The 20680-nt window shown below is 57.8% G+C and overlaps 3 protein-coding genes across 22 annotated transcripts; 2 read left to right on the top strand and 1 right to left on the bottom strand.

Annotated features, from left to right (window-relative positions):
- Positions 1–341: 341 nt before the first annotated feature.
- Positions 342–3643, top strand: YPEL3 (yippee like 3). Of its 4 annotated transcripts, none has more exons than XM_021088026.2 (6): positions 342–477; positions 1149–1331; positions 1440–1483; positions 1698–1806; positions 2276–2337; positions 3158–3643. In XM_021088026.2, the coding sequence occupies exons 2-6, from the start codon at positions 1215–1217 to the stop codon at positions 3222–3224; spliced, it is 399 nt and encodes a 132-aa protein (XP_020943685.1). In that variant the 5' UTR covers positions 342–477; positions 1149–1214; the 3' UTR covers positions 3225–3643. The 4 variants fall into 4 exon arrangements, with proteins under 4 accessions (XP_020943685.1, XP_020943681.1, XP_020943686.1 ...); XM_021088022.2 differs by having other exon boundaries at positions 342–529; XM_021088027.2 differs by lacking the exon at positions 2276–2337.
- Positions 3644–4049: 406 nt separating this feature from the next.
- Positions 4050–9592, top strand: TBX6 (T-box transcription factor 6). Of its 17 annotated transcripts, none has more exons than XM_021088014.2 (9): positions 4050–4301; positions 4727–4893; positions 4986–5220; positions 6020–6287; positions 6372–6518; positions 6602–6672; positions 8527–8600; positions 8683–8866; positions 8951–9592. In XM_021088014.2, exons 2-9 carry the CDS (start codon positions 4776–4778, stop codon positions 9162–9164), a joined length of 1311 nt encoding a protein of 436 aa, XP_020943673.1. In that variant the 5' UTR covers positions 4050–4301; positions 4727–4775; the 3' UTR covers positions 9165–9592. The 17 variants fall into 17 exon arrangements, with proteins under 17 accessions (XP_020943673.1, XP_020943676.1, XP_084873234.1 ...); XM_021088017.2 differs by having other exon boundaries at positions 5691–6287; XM_085017108.1 differs by having other exon boundaries at positions 5678–6287.
- Positions 9593–9982: 390 nt separating this feature from the next.
- Positions 9983–18749, bottom strand: PPP4C (protein phosphatase 4 catalytic subunit). The gene is made up of 9 exons (XM_021088021.2): positions 18644–18749; positions 18254–18417; positions 13308–13359; positions 12720–12770; positions 12448–12549; positions 11680–11853; positions 11461–11587; positions 10531–10720; positions 9983–10450 (listed from the first exon to the last, which is right to left on the bottom strand). The coding sequence occupies exons 2-9, from the start codon at positions 18349–18351 to the stop codon at positions 10321–10323; spliced, it is 924 nt and encodes a 307-aa protein (XP_020943680.1). The 5' UTR covers positions 18352–18417; positions 18644–18749; the 3' UTR covers positions 9983–10320.
- Between the last annotated feature and the right edge of the window lie 1931 nt (positions 18750–20680).

Genomic DNA, 20680 nt, shown 5'->3' with positions numbered 1-20680 from the left:
AACGCAGAAAATTATGACTCTTATTATTTCCCGGTGGGGTGCGTCCGGACAGCATCCCCCATCCTGACTCCACGCCAGGTCGGGTATCTCAGATCCTCGCCCCCTCAAGGGCCGCAGGAGGCCGAGGGGCGACCGGGCCCGGGGCCGTGGGGCCGGCCGGCTGGGTGGCGGGCCGCAGCCGCATTTCCGGGCCGGCGGGAGCCGGGTGGCAGGGGGAAGGGCAGCCTGGGCCTGCGCTGGCCGCTGTGTGACGCGCCCCCTCATTTGCATGCTGCACGCCGATTGGCCGAGGCGGCCGCCGGGACCAGAGGCCGGCCCCCTCCCCCTCCCGCCGCAGCCGCGGCAGCAGCTGGTCTCGGTGTAAACAAGTCGCGGCGGCTGCGAACCCGGGCCGGGGGGGACGGCGCCCACCAGGAGCGCCCCCCACTCCCAGGCCAGGCCACCCCGGCGGACCGGGTCCCCGCGCGCCCAGGCGAGGTGAGGCCCGCATCATCAGGGGTGCGCGTCGCCCCGCGCCCCCGCCCTGACGGTGAGGACTGCCCCCTTCCCCGGCGCCCGCCCCCCACCCCCGCGCCCCAGGTGAGCCCTGGGGGTCTCAGGTAAGGCTCCGCGATGCAGGTAAGATCCCCCCCGGCATAGACAAGGCCTCGGCGCCTCCAGGTAAGATCCCCTCCCCACCCAGTTGACCCTCCACCTTTCAGTGAGGCCTCCTGCCTTCCCCAGGTGAGGGATCCTCTCCCCAGGTGAACTCCCTCTACGTCCAGCGAAGTCGCCCCACCCCCGGCAGTTCCGATGAGGTTCTAAGGACCATACAATTCCTGACCCCTCCGTGCTCCCCCTAAACGGAGAGCTGACAGTTCATCCACTCTAGAGCCCCTTCGTCCAGCTTCAGTTGCCAGGTCAGCAGGGGTGAGGCTGGAAGCAGGTGGATGACTCATCTGGGGCTCCTCCTAGCCTCAGTTTCCCCATTGATGCAACTCGAGGCCTCAGTGAGTCAAAATTGAGCCGGCTCTGGCCTCTGGAGAGGCTGCTGGCTCTAGGGAGAGGAGACAGCAGCCAAGTGTGACAGAGAGAGTCCCCATGGCCCAGGGCGTGCCTGCCTGTGTGTGGCCCAGGTCTTGACAGCCCCCTTGCTCCCTTCCCTGCAGGCACTGGGCTCCCTCTGCTCCCCGTGGGCCGCTCCCCGCGTGGGGCCACTGCCCCCGGCCCCCGCCATGGTGCGGATTTCAAAGCCCAAGACGTTTCAGGCCTACTTGGATGATTGTCACCGGAGGTATAGCTGTGCCCACTGCCGTGCTCACCTGGCCAACCACGACGACCTCATCTCCAAGGTAACCAGGTCACAGCTGGGGCTGAAATGGGAGGCAAGAGGGGCTGCCTGGCAGCTCCGCACTAGTAGCCCTAACCACCGCCCCCCAATTCTCCCTCCTACCCTTTAGTCCTTTCAGGGCAGCCAGGGGCGTGCCTACCTCTTCAACTCTGTGTAAGTATTCAATCTCCTTTCTTTCTCTTCCTGATCTCTGTGGTGACCTGTGACCCCTGGCAGGGAGACTCCCAGAGTCCCCTGGTTTGGGCAGGAAGCTGTGATTGCCCTTCTCGTGGATGCAAAGAACAAACATGGTTGGATACAAGCTAGAGTGGGGGGCCTTGTGGTGGCGGGAACCCTCCCTGGGAATGCCTCCCCCGTGTCCCCGCAGGGTGAACGTGGGCTGCGGGCCAGCCGAGGAGCGGGTGCTGCTGACGGGCCTCCATGCTGTCGCTGACATCCACTGCGAAAACTGCAAGACCACTTTGGGCTGGAAATATGTGAGTCAGTGACCTCTGACCCCAGGCCAGCCTTTGACCTGACCCCCATATCACTTCCTCCTCACAAGCAGTCATCTGATAATCTTTCAGAGCATCCAGGCCCAAGTCACCCAAGTCAGGCTGTCTTTTCTCCCCCTGGCCATGTTCTCTCATATCCTGCAAGGGGCTTTTAGAATGTTTCTCGGAATGCATCCTTCTCATAGGCATAACCATTCCCATCTTAGAGATGAGGGTATAATCAGATTTACCATCTATTGAATGTTTATGTGCCAGGCACTGTTATGCGCTTGGCATACCTTAATCTCATTCACTCATTACAGCAATCCTGTAGGTAGTCTGTTATTATCTCTACTTTACAGAAGAAAGGAGGGCCCAGAGGTGTTAGGTAACTTCCCCAAGGTCACACAGCTGGTTAGTTACAGAACAGGAACCAGAACCCTTGTTTTAACTCCAAACCCTTGCTCCCCAGCTTCTGTTGCCATTCAGAGGATCAGAGAAGTTGCCCAAGGCCCCACAGCAACATGGAGCGTGGTGGGTTCATGAGCCTCCTTCTCCACTGCCCTCATTGCCCCCTGCTGCCGTTCGGGGTTTGATTTCACTACCCTGAGTCTCATTTCCTTATCTGGCAGTGGAGGATCAAGCCACCACCTGGCACCCAAGATTGTTAGGGGGATCAGATTAGATGCAGCAAAAGAAGATGCTGCTGGAAAACCGCAAAGGACAAGAGTGGGGCCTCTGTGAGACAGATGCTCCAGGCAGAGACAGAACCCTGACCTGAGTTCACCCCTGGCCCTGCCACAAATGTGCTCTGGTTTGGCCTCTGAACCTCTGTAAAATAAAGAGATGGCCTCATCCAGACATCAGAAACTCAGCTGCTTGCAGGGCCAAGCAGATACTATTGATCTGCAAAAAAGGGCAGCATAGATCTGGAGAGGAGGGGGGCAGTCTGGCAAACTGGAGCGAGCACAGCCTGCCCCATATTTTAGTATTCTAAAGTTCTTTATATTAAACTCTCTGTTGGCCAAACCAAACATAGGTATAGGCCCCAAATGGCCCTCAAGCTACCAGTTTGTAATCCCTGGATCTTTTGGAAACTTCCATATCCTTTCTGTTGGAGCCAACATTAGTAATTAAAAAGTAGCTGTGATTCAGAGAGTTCTGTCTGTCCGCTGTCAGTGGGAAGCCCAGCCCTGCCCTTTACCAGTTCTGTGTCTATGGGCAGGTGGTTGGGCTTCTCTGGGTCACAGTTTCCTCCTACGTTAAACAGGGCCAAATCATATCCATTCCCCAACCCCTGCTCCTTTTGGTAAGGCCCTAGCTCCAAGCATGACAGCCTCTCCCCTCCTTTCAGGAACAGGCCTTCGAGAGCAGCCAGAAGTACAAAGAGGGGAAGTACATCATTGAACTCAACCACATGATCAAAGACAATGGCTGGGACTGACCCTGGCTCCTGACGCCTGTGGCTCCAGCCCGGCCTGGCCGCCAGGGGGCGCCACGGGCTTGCCTCCATCCGAAGGGAGCTCTGGACCTCAGGGCCCCTGCCGAGGAAGGATCCTGTACATATATTTTATTGCATGCACTGTGACCTTGGTGGGAGATCAGAAGGTGGACAAGGTGGACGACACCCCCGCACCTCCCTGCGATCTGGCTGGCTTGGATCTCGTTTTTAACCCCTTCCTGCCCTGCCTGCCCTATAGACATGGCCTGTGTGCTGCTCTCTTGGCCCCAGTGCGCCATCTGCCCTGTGAACTTCTCCTCCCACCGGGCCCCTCTTACCCCACGCGTGTCTGCTCCCCTTGTTCTGTAGCGTTTGTACATAATAAAACAATGAAGTGGAGACAGCCCCAGGCTCACGTGGAATCCGGGAAGGGGGGACTCAAATGCAGACTCCTGTCTCTACAGACCCATTTCCTTCTGGATCCCGGGTGGGGTAGGCACGGCGGTCAAAGCTGAGAACCTTTGCACCTGGGGCTCAGCTATCTTGGCACCCAGGAAGGACCTCACTGCCGGTGGAGATTCCCCGAGCCCACTCTAGCTCGTGAGGCATTGACCTCAGCTGATCTGCATCTTCTCAGCCTAAGAGTTCAGACGCCGCCTAGGGGCTGCTCTCCCGGGAGGCAACGGCGCCGCCGGTTTCACCGCCCTCCTCGTCTCAACTACAACTTCCAGCGGCCACAGCGGCATCTGCCTGTCTCCTTCGCGCGGAACCCAGGCGCTAGGCCTGCTGGGAAGTGTAGTTCCGTGGACTCCCCAGCGCGGGACCTTCTGGGAAACCCAGGTGCTAGCCGTCAAGAGACCGTCGAGCTGCGGGCGTCTCTTAAACTTCTGAGACTCGGCCGAGGGTGGAGGGTTTTCGGAATGGGAACCAAGAAGGACGCCAGGGTTCAGGCCTCAGCTGCGGACTCCTCGAATTCCCCAGTGAGCTCAGGCCGCGTCCCTCCAGCCCTGCTCCTTCCCTCCAGTCATGCTTCGTTCCTCCACATCTCACCCTCCAGGTGAAGGGTGGAGGGGTCACCTGCCAAAAAAGTCTGGGGCGCCAAGGTCTGTGCCAGGACTCCGAGCTCCATCCCTGGGCCCAGGCCCCGCCTCTCAGTAGCTTATCCCTAGCCGGGGCTCCCCCCGTGGGAACGGGGACCAGCTGGCCGGAAGCGCCAAACTGCGTCCCTGTCGAGCCCCGGGGATCAATCAGGCCGAGGAGTTAATTATGTAATGAGGGGGCAGGGGGTCGGGGCTAATGAAGCCTAGGGGGGTGGGGAGGGGAGAAGGGGAGGATACCCAGGTATCCGGCCCCCTCTTGGACCCCTTCCAGGCCCCAGGGGTCTCCACCCCAGCCCAACTCCAGGGCCCCAAAGAGGGGAGGGGCTGTGATCCTGGGTTTGGAAGGGGCTGAGCTGTGAGCTATAAAGCGGGCATCTCTCAGCACCGGGGCACTCTAGGCAGCGTGACCTGAGGCCAGACAGGACTACTCCATGTACCATCCACGGGAGCTGTACCCCTCCCTGGGGCCCAGCTACCGCCTTGGGCCCCCCCAGCCCGGGGCAGATTCCAGCTTCCCGCCTGCCCTGGCAGAGAGCTATCGCTACCCGGGTGAGCATGAGCGGTGGGAGCAGTTCCTGGGCAGGAATTGGGGTGGGGGGCTGTGGCCCTCGGCTGGCTCCTCATTCTCTTCCCATCTCCAGATCTGGACCCTCCCAAACTGGATTGCTTCCTCTCTGGGATTGAAGCTGCTCCCCGCCCTCTGGCTGCGCCCCCACCTCTACCCCCACTGCCCCCAGCCCTGGGCACCGAGCCACCCCCTCCAGCCCCAGAAGCCCTTCATTCTCTCCCTGGAGTCAGCCTGAGCCTGGAGAACCGGGAGCTGTGGAAGGAGTTCAACTCCGTAGGAACAGAGATGATCATCACCAAAGCCGGGAGGTGAGGGGGCTGGGCCAGGGTCAGAGGACCCCGGAGGTGTCCCTGGTGGGGGTCTCTTGGGAAAGGCAGAGGTCCAGGGGATGGGGCTAGGGCTCTTCGTAAGAGTGTGACCATGGCCTGGATCAGGGGGTCATTCTGTGGCATCTGCGGCTGGTTTAGGGACTAACCTATGGCAAGAGTCTTAGGTCATTCTGGGCCAGGGTCGGAAAGTCTGGTTAGGTTATAGGTTAGCGTGTGCCTGGATCAGGGGTCAGTCTGTGGCCAGGGTCAGGATTTCGACTATGAGTGGGGTCAGGCCATTGACCAGCAGCAGGGAAGTCTGGCCAGGATCAGAGGTCAGGATGTGACTAGATCTGGGGTCACCTTGGTGACAGGGATATGGTCTGTGTGTGGGTCTTTATCTAGGCCGAGAACTCAGGCCCTGGCATGATAAGGCCCCTTTTTATTTTCTCTGAAGCAAGTGTCTCCAGCAGCTACAGGTTCTGGTGCTGGAGATCAAGCTGGGGAACACAGGGCTCCTGGGAAGATTTCCGGGAAAAAAAACCGTGTCACTCCTGCTTCTGCAATGGAGTTTGAGGGGCCAGGAGTCAGGAGTCTGGACGCTGCTCCTAACCTGCTGTGTGACTCACTGTCCTGTTTCTCATCTGTAAAATGGGATGAGACAAGCTTACGGCCCTAAGATCTGCCCTGGGAGCTCGGATTCCAGGTCCCTTGATTTTCTGTGGCTATGCCGCCTGGCTGGTGCTGTACCCCGGCGGGTAGGTAGCTCCAGGCCTCTCGCGTCCCTTCCTCCGCTCAGGCGCATGTTCCCCGCTTGCCGAGTATCTGTCACCGGCCTGGACCCCGAGGCCCGCTACCTGTTTCTTCTGGATGTGGTTCCGGTGGATGGGGCTCGCTACCGCTGGCAGGGCCGGCGTTGGGAGCCCAGCGGCAAGGCAGAGCCCCGCCTGCCGGACCGCGTTTACATCCACCCCGACTCCCCCGCCACCGGTGCCCACTGGATGCGGCAGCCTGTGTCCTTTCACCGCGTCAAGCTCACCAACAGCACGCTGGACCCCCACGGCCACGTGAGGCCCAGGCTGGGACCCCCCCCGGATGGGGGGTGGGGGTGGGGCCGGGGTAGGGAGTCACCCCTGTTTCTTCCCTCCCAGCTGATCTTGCACTCCATGCACAAGTATCAGCCCCGCATACACCTGGTGCGGGCCGCCCAGCTTTGCAGCCAACACTGGGGGGGCGTGGCCTCCTTCCGCTTCCCCGAGACCGCGTTCATCTCCGTGACAGCCTATCAGAACCCGCGGGTGAGTGATCCCGGCGGAGGGGGCGGCGCCCCTGTCCAGGCTGCGGGGATGTTGACTCCGGCTGTGCACCCTCCACCCTCCAGATCACACAGCTGAAGATCGCAGCCAACCCCTTTGCCAAAGGCTTCCGGGAGAATGGCCGAAACTGTAAGAGGTGGGCATCATTCTTTCATTCATTCCCTCACTGATTCATCGCCCACTGTGTACCAGGCACTGTGCTGGATGCCAGGAACCCGACAGTAAGTAAAAACGTTTATTCACTTATGGAGTCAACAAACATGGAGTTCCCATTGTGGCGCAGCGGAAACGAATCTGACTAGTCAGCATGAGGTTGCGGGTTCGAGCCCTGGCCTCCCTTAGTGGGTGAAGGATCCGGCGTTGCCGGGAGCTGTGGTATAGGTTGCAGACATGGCTCAGATCCTTCGTTGCTGTGGCTGTGGTGTAGACCGGCAGCTACAACTCCGATTTGACCCCCTAGCCTGGAAACTTCCATATGCCGCAGGTGTGGCCCTAAAAAGCGGGGGAAAAAAAAGCTTCTTTGGCACCCACTCAGTTCTAGGCACTGAGGATGCATTAGTGCACAAAACAAGCTGAAGCCCCTGCCCTCGTGGAACTGATACTCTAGTGGGCAGAGTAGGCAAGTAAACAAGAGAAATAATTAACTATATGATATTGTTAGGGATGTCTTCTAAAAAGAAAAGGAAGACAGTGAGGACTGGAGCGAGCTATTTATTCAGAGGCCTGGAAAAGCCTCACTAAGAGGACATTTGAGAAAAGACTTTGGAGGACGTATGGGACAGAGCCCAGAACACATCTGGGCCCTGAGGTGGGAGCCTCCTGCCTGCTGTGTGGCTGGTGTGGCCTGAGAGAGGTGAGGGGAGCCAGATTATCGTGGGCTGTAAAGGTTTTGTTCGTTACGACATTGGCTTCTAACTAACCCCTCAAAGCTGGGCCTTGTCCTCAAGGCACTGTCAGGTGGAAGAGACAGACAGTAATTCATTCAAAAAATCACCCTAACGAATGTAACTATTGCTATTGACAGAGGTTATTAGGAGGGCACGCAGTGCTGTGGGAGGTCGGGGGAGGCCTTCCTTGAGGAAGCTGTGCTTGAACTGAGACAAGAAACAGGTGAAGCGGGGATGGAGATGGAGGGAGTGTGGCTGAAAGGCGGCTGGTGGGGATGGGCGGGGCCGGCAAGGTGGGATGAGCTGGGATCAGACCCTGCCTTGGCCCTGATGCTTGGGAAGGAGTTTCCATGGATTGGGTTTTTTTTTTTTTTTTTTTTAATCTTTTTTGCCATTTCTTGGGCTGCTCCCGCGGCATATGGAGGTTCCCAGGCTAGGGGTCTAATTGGAGCTGTAGCTGCCAGCCTACGCCAGAGCCACAGCAATGCAGGATCCAAGCTGCATCTGCGACCTACACCACAGCTCACGGCAACACCGGCAACCCACTGCCTCATGGTTCCTAGTCGGATTTGTTAACCACTGCGCCACGACAGGGACTCCGGATTCTTTTTTTTAATTTGTCTTTTTAGGGCCTCATCAGCGGCATGTGGAGGTTCCCAGACTAGGGGTCGAATCAGAGCTGTAGCTGCCAGCCTACGCCACAGCCACGCAGCATCTGAGCCACGTCTGCGACCTACAGCACAGCTCACAGCAATGCCTGAGCCTTAACCCACTGAGCGAGGCCAGGGATCGAACCTGTGTGCTCATGGATGCTGGTCGGATTCGTTTCCGCGCAGCCACAGCAGGAACTCCAAGTTTCCGTGGATTCTAAATGTAATAGGAAACCACTGGCAAGTTGTAAGTGGGAGATAAGTCCCAGCGCAGCTATTTTCCAGTCATTTAGTTCTCCGGCCTTCAGCTCCTTGGTCTGTGGAATGGGTATAATGAATGGCACCTACCTGATCGGGACCCTGGGTGAAATGGCTGGTCCCCTGGTAAGTGCTGTTATTACCGCCATTATCATCACCATTATCATCACCATCGCCATCATCACTGTTCCCCAGGGAGCGAGACGCCCGTGTGAAGAGGAAACTGCGGGGCCCAGAACCAGTAGCCACAGGGGCCTATGGGAGTGGAGGTGAGTGTAGCCCCAGGGGTGATGGGGCCAGGCCTGGGGTGCCGATCCTCCTCAGCCCACCCGGTCCCTTCCGTCTCCCCAGATGCACCAGGCGGTCCCTGCGACTCCACACTGGGCGGGGACGTTCGAGAGTCAGATCCCGAGCAGGCTCCAGCGTCCCGGGAAGCTGCCCCGGCCCCAGCTCCTCCCTGCGGTGGCCCCAGTGCGGAGGCGTACCTTCTGCACCCTGCAGCCTTTCACGGGGCCCCCGGTCACCTTCCAACCAGGTGAGTGGGACGGGGCGCAGGGTTGGGCTGTTCCAGGCTGGGGGTCCCTCTTCCCCCATTCCGACACCTCTCTCTGTACCTCAGGACCCCCAGCTTCCCCGAGGCTCCAGACTCGGGGCGCCCAGCCCCCTACTCAGCTGCCTTCCTGGAGCTGCAGCCCGGGCCAGCAGGCTCGGGGTACCCCGCAGCTGCACCCCCAGCATCCTTTGCCTCGCACTTCCTCCCAGGGGGTCCCTTCCCCCTGCCCTACCCTGGGCCTGGGCCTTACCTGGATGTGGGCTCCAAACCAATGTACTGAGCCTTTGCTGAAGCCCCGCTGCCTCCCTCCCTCCAGGGTCCAGCGCACACCTCCAGTTCCCTTCCCCCAGGCCTGTAGCCCCCTCACTTCCACTGGCCCCATCCCCCACGCCAAATGGCTGCCTTGGGCCTCCCCCACCCCACTTCACACGTTGATTTCACTCCCACCCCCCTCTGGCTTCAAAGCTCTGGCTAAGCCGCTGGGAGTCCAGCTGGGGCCAGCTTCCCCTTCCCGGCTCTCACCTCGGTGTGAATGGAGGGAGGCTCTGCCTGGCCAAATGGGGCCTGGGACCAGCACTCCCCCTTCCCAGGCCTCACCCTTGGGCTCCGCGGGTTCTCCCCCCTCGCCCCAGTGCAAGCCACACCTGTCTGTCCTCAGGATCCGAGTATTTTTGTTAATAAACCTCAAAAGACATGAGCGCTCTGGAACACTGGGCTCATGGTATTTGGCCCCAGGGGTGGCTGCGGGAGCAAAGGTTTGGGGGCAAGAGGTCCCAGGCCCCAACCCAGGCTTAGCGCTTCAGGTGCCCGATCTTGGGCATGGGAAGCCACGCCCCGGGTCTGTTTCCTCTTCAGGAAAATGCGGGAATCGATGTCTTGACAATGTTTTGAGAATTACACAGGGGCGCCTGAGAACCCAGGTGCCCTCTGCGTAGCACTGGGCAAGCCCTCGGGAGCGGTCGAGGTCATGGGCTGGGGACCAGGAGGCTCTGGGCAAGCCGGCTGGCTGGAGCCTCACCTTCCGGGCAGGTTTAGGGCTCCGGGGCAGTCAGGGTCCTCAGTGCTCATCCCTAATCAAGTTTGACCCAAACCTGGAAATCATTTTTCTTCTTTTATTAGATTTTTTTTTCTTTTTTTTTTTTTTTTCTGTTTTTCTCAAAATTTTTATCTAAAAACAAAAAAAAAAAAAAAAAAAAGGAAAAAAGAAAAACAAAATTATTGGAAACTTCATGGTTCAAGCGGGGACACGGGAGGAAGAGCACGGAGCTGAGGCTCCGAGCCTCTCCAGAAAAGTCCTCACCCCTGAAGTGCCCTCTTCGGGGGGACAGCAAAGCCGGGGACAGTGCACCCCCCCATGCCCGGCCTCCGTCTGAAGAGGGCAGAGTCACAGTGGTCCGGGGGCCAGAGGGGCTGGAGGGGGGCAGGGGCCGAAGGGGTCACAGGAAGTAGTCGGCCACGGGCTTTTTGGAGGGGATGCCCCGTGTCTCTTGGGGAGCAGCCTCGAAGATGATGAAATCCTTCTGGAGATGCTCGTCCAGCTCCAGGATGGCGGCCACGTTCCCACAGCTGGAAGTCGGGGAGCAGCAGCGTTAAAGCGGGGGGCCATCCGGGATCCCCACCTCGACCTCCCAGCCCAGGCAGCTCACCGGTAGCAGTAGTTGGGTGCCGACCACACAGTGAGTACAGTCTCATTGAAGTGCCACTTGTAACCTTCCATCACCAGTTGGTGGGCGCGGCAGATCATGTCAATGTCGTTGGCTGCGTTGAACTGGGCCACCACGTCGCTGCCAAACAGGTAGCCAGCCCCACGGGGGCTCACCCCCCAGCCTGTTGTGTCTGAAGGTAGGGATGAGGGGCGAGGGCGTCACTGGCTGCCCGCTGCCTTTGAAGGAGCACCACCCCGTGTCCCTCCTGCAGCCCGGCCCGCGCGGCAAACGCACAGGGCCTGAAGGTGTGCCGGGGGAGCCCGGGGGACGGGACAGCGAGGGTCAGAAACAGATAAGCTCCAAGAGGAAAGTATTTCCTGATCGTTGGAGCCACCTCACAATCAGGGTGACCTGTAATCCACTGCCCAGACAGACGCCCACGAGACTGAAGGCGGTGCCCCGAGGGAAGCACGTGCAACAAACAGCACTGGGACCCAGGGCGGCCTGGGCAGTGGGCAGGCAGTCACCAGGCGAAGCGAGGCAGTGAGGGACTGAGGAGTCCCGGACTGGTACTGGGGGCTGGGCTTTCAACCTCGGCTCTGCTCCAGACAAGCTGAGGAAAGCCCACAAAATGAGGGGACCCCCCGGGGACTATCATTCTGGGAGCCTGACCTCTGCAGAAGCCCCTTCAGACTCCGGGAGCCAATGATTTTGTCCTTAACAAGCCTCTGAGCCGTGACATCTGTGCCCCCAGCTACCCGCTCTCGTTCCTCACCGAGGGCCCAGCCAGTCGACAGTCAAGCACCGGCGCCAGTGAAGCCCAGTCCTGCTCTGCTCTGCCCCGGCTGTGCCTTCGAGGCCCCAGCTTTAACCACAGGACCCCCTCGGCCACTCAGCAAATTCAGAGCAGAGCAGAGCTCCTGGCCTCACCTTCAGGGTCGGACCAGAGCAGGTCACACATGGGCCCGTCGTGAGGCACCTCTTGCTTTCGGTCGATTGTCCGGATCTGGTCCAGGGTCTGGATGGAGGGGGAGAGGCCCCCGTGCACACAGAAGATCTACGGGGGGAGCGCGGCAGGGACGGGAGCTGAGGCCCAGCGCCCCTCCGGTCCCTCCCTCTGTCCCCAGGGGGCCTTGTGGCCGCACCTACCTTGCCATCGATGATGGCCGACAGGCTGAGGTAGTCAAAGATCTCAGTGCAGTAGCGCCACACGGTCACTGAGCCGTACTTGCGCAGGCACTCATCGTAGAAGCCGTAGACCTGGGTGATCTGACGGCTCTCGTGGTTGCCCCGGATCAGGGTGATGCGGTCAGGGTAGCGAACCTGGAAGGGGCCAGCGAGCCAGGCCTGGAGTTGAGGCTCTGGGTCCCCTGCTACGCGACCTGACATGTGCCAGCCCGCTTCCCCCTCATCACGACTGCCCTGCCCAGACTCACGTCCTCTGCCTGAATCATGCCGCACAGGCTCCCAGTCCCGCTTCTGGAGGAGGCAGGGCTGAGCCCTCTCCCCCCACCTCCCCACCCCAACACCCCATCAACTACAAACCGAAAGGCCCCTCCTGCACCCACCAGGTACAGACCAAGCCCTGAGCAAGACACTTACAGGGCTTTGTCAGTGGCCCCTTACAACCTCCCTCCCACCAATGGATCTGGCGGAACCCAACCTGCCACGTTCACAACAGGGCGAGCCTCTGCTCCTGCCCCGACACTGCCGCCCTCCGACCTCATCCTCCAGCGGCCCCAACCAGATGCCCCCAAGTCAAGGAAAGCTTCTCTGACCACCCAAGCAGCTGCCCATCACCAGCAACACAGCTCAAGAGTTGGGGGTGGATGGAGCAGGAGATGAGGGCGGAAAGGATGCCGCCAGGTCAGGCCTGAGGTGGCCCGGGTCTCGGCTCCAGAAGCCAGCGGACCCCACCTTCAGTGCCAGCAGCAGGAGGAAGGTTTCGACGCTGTAGAAACCACGATCCACGAAGTCCCCCATGAAGAGGTAGTTAGTCTCAGGGACATCGCCACCCACCTAGGAGGGAGGGAGAAGGTTCTGCTCGGCCCTGGACTGTGGTGGCCCACGTCCAATCACGTTGAGACCTCTGGCCCCCACTCCGCTCAGCCGACCCCAGCTCCCGCTCTCAAGTAAAGGCTCCTCTCGCCACCCCCCAGGTCACCCTGCCCAGGTTTCCCCGCGCTCACTCTGAACAGCTCCTTGAGGTCATAGAATTGTCCATGGATGTCACCGCATACCTGGAATGAAGAAGGCAGCTCAGAATTCACAGGCCGAGAGCCTCCGGTGCCAGGGGCTGTCCTTGAAGACACCTGCTGCCTTAGAAGGCCCTTATCAGCCTCGGCTAAGTCCCTACTTCTCAGGGCCCAAAACCTACCCTCCCACCCCAACCCCCCGACTCCACACCCAGGGCCAGCTATTGTGTGGGCAAGAGATGCAGCCCAGTCTTTCCAGCTAGACCTGTAGCACCCAAAGGACCCGGCCCGCTCCTCATTCCACGCCCCTCAAGGTACCAAGGCCAAAACTGCCGATAACACAGAACATGCAGGAACAAGTGGCGTCCAAGCACTCACCAAACGAAGAGGCCTTCTGCCCCAGCCAAGGGCGTCCCTCCAGTGACCCCGAAGCCCCAGCCCGTTATACCCGTCTCTTCCAGCCAGGCTCCCTTGAAGGAGGGGCTCCCAGGAGGAGGCCTACAGCTGGGAGCCCACAAGTCTAAGGGACGTCCGTGGGCCCCACAGACCAAGCCAGGCTGCGGAGGGCCGGCGGGTACTCACTGTGACTGGCGAGTCCACCCTCTGCACGTTGCTCTCCTCCACCAAGATCTCTCTGGAGACAGAAGACCAAGGTCACCAGAGCCAGGCCTGCCCAGCCCAGCCCAGCCCAATTCCCGACGTTCTGGGGGGAGGTGGGGCTCTGAAGCCGTCCCTGAACCTCTATGGGGCAGTTCCCCCCAGACAGGCTGGCCACAGCCCCGCCCCCTGCCTGACACCCTTCCACGGCTCCCCGATGCCAAGAGGCCAAAGTCCAAGCTCCTGCTCAGCACCCAACGCCTGTTCAAGGAGTCTGGGCCTTTCCCAGCCTTGACCGTCCCAGCTGCTCCCTTTCATGCATCCAGCACTCACTCCCGGGACACGGACCTCCTCCCTGTGCCCGCTCTGCTCAGAGACCGTGCCCTTGGCTGAGCCCTTATAGCCCCGTTCCCCACCGCAGGGCCCTGCCCGCAGACCGATGGACCAACTGACCAAGGGCGCAGGGGTGGTGCCCCGCGCAGGCCAGCCGTCAGAGGCGCCTGCAAGGAAACGCTGTTTGTTGCCACTTTTCTAACAGTTAGAGGAAGTTAGGACTCTGGCCCTCTCTCCTCGCACTGCATCCTACTGCCACCTGAGGAGCCATGATGTGAAATCGCTGTTAGTTACGGACGCTGATCATAAGTAGCGCCACGTCTCTAGGTCTCATCCTGGAGCGATCGCAGAGACAGTGAACCTTCCAGTTCACATCAGGTGCCAGGACGGCAGGAGAGTGCCAAGTGGAAGACGCAGGCGATCACGCCACCACCCTCACGGGCTGCACCCTGATGACCCCCACCGCGCAGATGGAAAGACCTTCTGCAGTGACAGAAGCGGGACTCGAACCAAGCAGCCTGCGCGGGGTCTGGCCCTTATCAAGCTAGTCTGACGTGGGAGGCACCCGCTTAGCCCTCCCTCCTCTCCCAGTCCTCTCCCATAAGGCCAGCAGCTCCCTGGGCTCGGGGTGCCTCGTATGACAAAAGTGGCTCCAGGAAGGCGTGCCTGGGCTTCCCGGAATGGCAGGAGGCGCTGGTGGGGGCCCGAGGGGCCAACAGCAACCAGGCTCTCCAACCTGCAACGCATCTTGTGCTCGACATCCTTCCACACCAATGATTTGTTTATTTTTCTTTTTAGCGCCATGCCCTCGGCATATGGAGGTTCCCTGGCTAGGGGTGAATCAGAGCTGCAACTGCCGGCCTACACCACAGCCACAGCCACACAGGATCAGCCATGTCTGAGACCGACACCGCAGCTCATGGCAACGCCAGATCCTTAACCCACTGAGTGAGACCAGAGATCGAACCCACAGCCTCGTGGGTACTAGTGGGGTTCGTGACCTGCCGAGCCACATAGGAAACTCCCACACCCGCTTCTCACAATGACCTCTCCAACTGCAGAAGAAACCGAGGTTTAGAATAGAAGGGGCAGGATCAAGGTGACAAAGTGGAAGCGTGGCTGAACTGGAGCTCAGGGACCTAGTATCCTAAGATTTTGTACCAGTCCCTTCCAGACTCCAGGTCCCCAACCTTGTCACTGGTGGCACATCACCAGTGCCCAGGGCTCACCCTTCACTCCACAACGCCGCCCAGCAGGAGGGAGCTAGATTACACATATCCCGTGTGTGTGGCAGCAGGCCAGTGGCTTCGGAATCAGTGCAACAGGGACAAGGAGCCTGGGGAGGGCCTGAGGCGGGAGGTGGGGCAGGAATCTGCTTGGGCCACGGCACCAGGCCCTGGGCCTGCATATGCAGAAGCTCATCTGAGCTCTGTAAGGATTTCAAAGACTTGAAGAGGTACAGTGACCTGACTCAGGTCACACTGTTTATAGGTGACAACACAGGATTCCTACTGAAAAACACCTGATTCAAAACCCTCTGCTATGTGATGTGATTTCGTTTGATTTTGCTTTTTAGGGCTATGCCTGCGGCATACAGAAGTTCCCAGGCCAGGGGTCAAATCAGAGCTGCAGCTGCCAGCCTACGCCACAGCCACAGCCACACAGGATCACAGCAACGTCTATAACCTACACCACAGCTCATGGCAACGCCGGATCCTTAACCCACTGAGTGAGACCAGGGATCGAACCCGCATCCTCACGGATGCTAGTCGAGTTTATGACCACTGAGCCATGACAGGAACTCTTGATGTGATGTTTTCAATAGGAGCAAGTTGAGCTCATGTGCTTTGGGCCTCTGTGATTCCAAGGACCTGAGTCTCCATGACGTCTGAGCAAGCTGAAGTGACTGACACTACCAGCCTCAGCCTGGCCCCTGGTGGGTCCCCAGGTGCTAGACCCACTGCCAGGTGCTAGAGTTGGTCCTCCTCCAGACTGGGCCTGGAACAGCAGTGGCCACCCCAGGCCTGAGGCTTGGACCTCCAAGCTCCACCTCGCTTTCATCTGGGCAGGACCCCACATCCCTCAGTAGCTCCCTGCTGCCTCTCACAGTCTAAATGTCTACCTGGCTGTCAGTGAGTGTGGAGTCCAGTCAAAGACCTGAATCCAAAACCAGCCTCCCCTCCAAGGAGCTGTAAGACCGGGGGCAAGACCTCTTCTCTGAGGCTCAGTTTCCTCTTCTGTGAAACACTCACCACTGCCCTGCCTGTTCCACAGGCTGCAAAGAGCAATGGAGGCTGAACACCTAACTTCTGCTATTCTGAAAATTCCACTATGCTACCCAAGCATTAGCTGTCATCACCACCACACTGATCCAGGCCCTGTGGGAGGCAGAAGACTTTGAGGAAAAGAAGAGTGCCAGCCAGAAATGGGTTTAAGTTCCTAAAAATGCCAATCAAGACTGAGGGATGGGAGTTCCCATTGTGGCTCAGTGCCAACAAACCCAGCTAGTATCCATGATGATTCGGGTTCGATCCCTGGCCTCGCTCAGTGGGTTAAGGATCCGGTGTTGCCATGAACTGTGGTGTAGGTTGCAGATGCGGCTCGGATCCCCAGTTGCTGTGGCTGTGATGTAGGCCGGCAGCTGTAGCTCTGATTGGACCCCTAGCCTGGGAACCTCCATATGCCATGGGTACGGACCTAAAAAAACAACGACAAAAAAAACCCAAACAAACAAACAGAGAGAGATTGAGGGATGACTAAAAACATCTTGGGGCTGGTCTGGTCAAGGAAATATTTTTGAGCTGGCAAAACATGAAGAGCCACAGAACAGCGTTTAAAAGGGAGCCTTGCCTGTTCACCAAACCCATGCAGGCCCTGTGTGGCTGTGACAGGTCTGTGTGGGGCAAAGCCAAGCAAAGAGCCCAACGGCCAGCCAGCTCTGCCACCTTCTTGCGGGGAAGCCTTGGTCAAGTCCCCAGGCTTCAAGACGTCACAGCTTCCTGCTCTGTAAAATGGGGCAAATATTTCCAACCTCACAGCATTGCTGTGGGAAGGAAGTGGATATAAAGTTCTTTCAGGCTAACAGTGGCCTATTGGTCATAAATGTGGGGGTAATTCTGCTGGCTCTGTTTCTGCAATTCTCCAGCGTGGTGGAAACCACAAATAGTTCCTCAGGAGGCAGGTAATGGGTCTTGTCGTCTTGTCACCACTGCCCACACAACCCAGAGCTCCACTTTTTTTTTTTTTTTTTTTTGGCCATGCCTTTGGCAGGTAGAAGTTTCTGGGTCAGGGATCGAACCAGTGCCACAGCTGTAACCTGAGCTGCAGCAGTGACAATGCTGGATCCCGCTGAGCCCCCAGGGAACACCTTCCACTCCTATTCTCAGCCTGCTTGGAATGCCCTTCCTACTAGGCCTGCCCACTCAGCTGCCCAAATTATCCATCTTTCCAGGCCAACTTCTCTTTCAAGCCTTCACTAAGGACTTCAGTCCACATCAGCACTGCCCTCTTCCTACAAAGGAAGAACAGTAACACCCAACAAGCATCGAGCACTTACAGTTTACCAAAGCCTATGCTAAGCGCATCCCTTACTCTTCACAGCCACCTCATTAAGTTCTAGAATCCCCACTTTAAATAGGAAGAACCCGAGTCTCACAGACCTCAAGATCACCAACACAGCTAGGAAGTGGCAGAGCTGATTCCAACCTAGAGCCACATTCCAAAGCCTGGCTCTTAACCACTACATCATCCTACTTCCCACAGAACTCTAAGCTAGGCTTCCCTTCAGATCTTGCTTAATTCTACTCTGGCTTATCTGCTTCTATTTCATAGGCTCCCACAAGGAGTATGAGTGTGATCCAACTCCACTTTCTTGCATGATGGCCTGAAAATGGACAGGACATGGAGAACTCGCTTCAGGCTTTACCCCTTATTCCTGAATGTAAGCATCCTCACCTGTGAGATGAAGACAATTCCACACACCTTTTTGGGTTGTTACTGGGATTAAAACAATACTGTAGGAGTTCCCGTTGTGGCACAGCGGAAACAAATTCGACTAGGAGCCAAGAGGTTGTGGGTTTGATCCCTGGACTCACTCAGTGGGTTAAGGATCCCTCATTGCTATTGCTGTGGCTGGTGGCGTAGACCAGCAGCTGAAGCTCTGATTCAGCCCCTAGCCTGGGAACCTCTAAGTGCCACAGGTGCGGCCCTAAAAAGCCAAAAAAAAAAAAGAATACTGTAAACCAAATCTTCTTGCTGACATTCCCTTTTATCATCTTATTCTTCAAGGCCTAACCCAAAGTTCAGTTCCTCCAAGAAACGTTCTCTGTTCCCCCCCAGACAGACAAGGTTGTTTCCCTAAGCTTCCTAAGTACTTTCTGTAATTCCAACTCCACTGAAAACACATCATCTAATACTTCAGATATTTGAATCCAGGTCTGTCTTCCCCCAACAGGCCCGGCTGCTCCTCGAGGGAAGTGGCCCTATTCGCTCCTCTCTGGGAAAGCTTCCAGGATGAGCCAGGCCCAAAGTTCTCAGCTGGATTTGCCCCAAGCTTCCGGCCTCTGATCAGTGGCTGAAGCCTCTCTTCCCGGGCTCACCTGGCCTTTGCGCACAGGGCCTTGACTTCGCTCTCCTTGATGAGCTCGCAGCGCCGCAGCTGCTCGATCTGCCGGTCCAGATCGCTGATCTCCGCCATGGCCCACCCGCCCCGGAGCGGGTCAGAGCCGGGGCCGTAGCCCCCTCCGCACCGCACAGGGGTCTCCTGGGAAAGGCCAAGGAGAAGCCGCGGATCAGTGTCCTTAAGGGGCGCCGGGTCGGGGGGGGCAACTCGGTTCTGGAGCTGGCCCGGCCCCCCCAACTCCCGCCTCCCCTCACATAGGCCCCGGGGCCCCCAGCGTCCCACAGCCCGGGCCGCCCTCCGCTAACTCCCGTCGAACCCTGAGGTCCCGCGCCAGGGACGGTGGCCTAGAAGGGTCTCCGACTATTACCGACGCAGCGACTCCGGCTCCGGCTTTCGTGCTCCCTGTCTTCCTCTTTCCCTCCGCTTTGGGCCGCCGCCACCTCCGCTTCTACTTCCGGCCCCGCCGCGGAAGCAGAGGAACACCAGTTCCGCCGCGCGCCGGATGTGGCGTCATACACACGCCCCCTCCCAAGCCGCGCCCTTACCCCACCCCCTCAAGCCTAGGAATGCAAATGAGCCGGAAGAACCGGATGTCTGCAATGTGCGAGCGGAAGTGATTGTGGGCTGAGCGGATTGGCGCTGTGAGGGCGGTGACGGACTCCAGTCCGCTCCACATTACCGTGTCAGTGAAGGAAACTGGAACTGAGTCGGCGTTCCGCGTTGTAACTTCAGCGTACACGTTTCTGTTTACCTGTTTTAGTCGGCCTCCCCCATTACAGTCCCTGAGAGATGGAATTTTGTCCTGTTCACACTTGCAGCCCCAGTTCTCACTTAGAACATGGCCTGGCACAGTTGGCATACAGAACTCTTTGTTGGATGGGCGAAAGACTCCCAGTCCAAATCTCTTTCCAAGGCCCAAGAGACATCTCTCCGATGGAGGACCTCTGAAGTTAGAGTCAGAAAGGAGTCCACCTTCCCCACAACAAGCTTATACCTCAGTCAACCTGACTTCCCTGGTTCCAGAAAGGTCCCTTTGACACCCCTCACCCCTGCTCTTGTCTGCAGTTTTATTCCTTTAAAAAGAAGGAGGAAACTGGTGTTCCGGTTGTGGCTCAGGGGTACGGAACCCGACTAGTATGCATGAGGTCAAGGGTTCCATCCCTGGCCTCGCTCAGTGGGTTAAGGATCTCTGCTTGCTGTGAGCTGTGATGTAGGTTGCTAGATTGCAGACGCAGCTCAGATCTTGTGTGGCTGTGGCTGTGGCAGGCGGATTCAGTCCCTAGCCTAGGAACTTCCATATGCTGTGGGTGCAGCCCTCAAAAAAACAACAACAAAAAAAGGAAACTGGCTAAAAGAGATTAACTTCCACAGTTACATAGCTAATAATTCTGGGCTTGGGTCAAGGTTGATGTTTTAACCTAGGAAAGCTGTGTCCTCAAGGTCTGGTCTCTTCTGTCACACTTTCTGATGCTCACTTTGTCATTATAAACTTTATAAAACACTCCAAACTGACATTTAAAGTCCTCTGCTTCTTTAGTCTCTTGCTGCAGGCAGAGGAAGCGATTTGTCTTGAAACAAACCTCTTGGTGTCAGAGCCCTTTTGGAATGTCTTTTATTGTCTTCTATGGGCCCTCTCTTTTTCTTTTCTTTTTTTTTCCCTAGTCTTTTTGCCTTTTTTAGGGCCGCTCCTGTGGCATATGGAGATTCCCAGGCTAGGCGTCTAACTGGAGCTGTAGCCACCGGCCTACGCCAGAACCACAGCAATGCAGGATCGGAGCTGCGTCTGCAACCTGCACCACAGCTCATGGCAACGCCGGATCCTCAACCCACTGAGCAAGGCCAGGGATAGAACCCGCAACCCCATGGTTCCCAGTCGGATTCGTTAACCACTGTGCCATAATGGAACTCCTGGAGCCTCTATTTCTGTTTGCTTCAGACTTTGTTTCACGGAATTGAGTGAGGCTAGGTGCAGAAGTGAGACCATAGTTTGGAGAGGCACTAGGTAAAAATTTGGTTCTGGATGTAGGCAACAAATGGGAATGTACAGAGAGAAGGAAAAAACCAAGTTCTTAAACTCCTAGAATTTTCTAGGTTTCTATGCAGATCACTATAGGGATTCAGTAGGTACAGAAATCAATGTTGTTTTTCCTCTATCTCTCCAGGGGATCTCAGGCAGGAAAGTGTCCATTTTAGGAGATTTGGGAGGTGGCAGGACTAGGTAGGCCCCTGGTTATGACAAGGATCTTTAATATTCCCCCAGCCTGGGGAAATGGGGAAGGGTTCAACTCATGGCACAGGGCCATCATTCTGACTTCATGGAATGCAGGAGCCACAGAGGTTCAGTTCTCAACTGGGAATCAGCTCGAGTCGTGGATGTGCATTGTTGAGGAGGGTGTGTGGAAAG

The sequence above is a fragment of the Sus scrofa genome, chromosome 3 (genome assembly GCF_054392235.1).
Source record: "Sus scrofa isolate SSC_HxYL_T2T_F1_AM1 chromosome 3, Sscrofa_HxYL_maternal_Yorkshire_Landrace_v2.0, whole genome shotgun sequence".
NCBI lineage: Eukaryota > Metazoa > Chordata > Mammalia > Artiodactyla > Suidae > Sus > Sus scrofa.
This window is presented reverse-complemented; position numbering and strand designations above follow the sequence as displayed.

Coding starts and splice junctions, on each gene's coding strand:
- YPEL3 (XM_021088026.2), top strand. CDS start 1,215: ATGGTGCGGATTTCAAAGCCCAAGACGTTTCAGGCCTACTTGGATGAT. Junction 1,332..1,439: donor ACGACGACCTCATCTCCAAG/GTAACCAGGTCA, acceptor CCTACCCTTTAG/TCCTTTCAGGGCAGCCAGGG. Junction 1,484..1,697: donor GCCTACCTCTTCAACTCTGT/GTAAGTATTCAA, acceptor GTGTCCCCGCAG/GGTGAACGTGGGCTGCGGGC.
- TBX6 (XM_085017098.1), top strand. CDS start 4,776: ATGTACCATCCACGGGAGCTGTACCCCTCCCTGGGGCCCAGCTACCGC. Junction 6,673..8,526: donor AATGGCCGAAACTGTAAGAG/GTGGGCATCATT, acceptor ACTGTTCCCCAG/GGAGCGAGACGCCCGTGTGA. Junction 8,867..8,950: donor CCCGGTCACCTTCCAACCAG/GTGAGTGGGACG, acceptor TCTGTACCTCAG/GACCCCCAGCTTCCCCGAGG.
- PPP4C (XM_021088021.2), bottom strand. CDS start 18,351: ATGGCGGAGATCAGCGATCTGGACCGGCAGATCGAGCAGCTGCGGCGC. Junction 11,854..12,447: donor TCCTGCTGCTGGCACTGAAG/GTGGGGTCCGCT, acceptor GGCCCCTTCCAG/GTTCGCTACCCTGACCGCAT. Junction 10,721..11,460: donor GCTCTGGTCCGACCCTGAAG/GTGAGGCCAGGA, acceptor CCCTACCTTCAG/ACACAACAGGCTGGGGGGTG.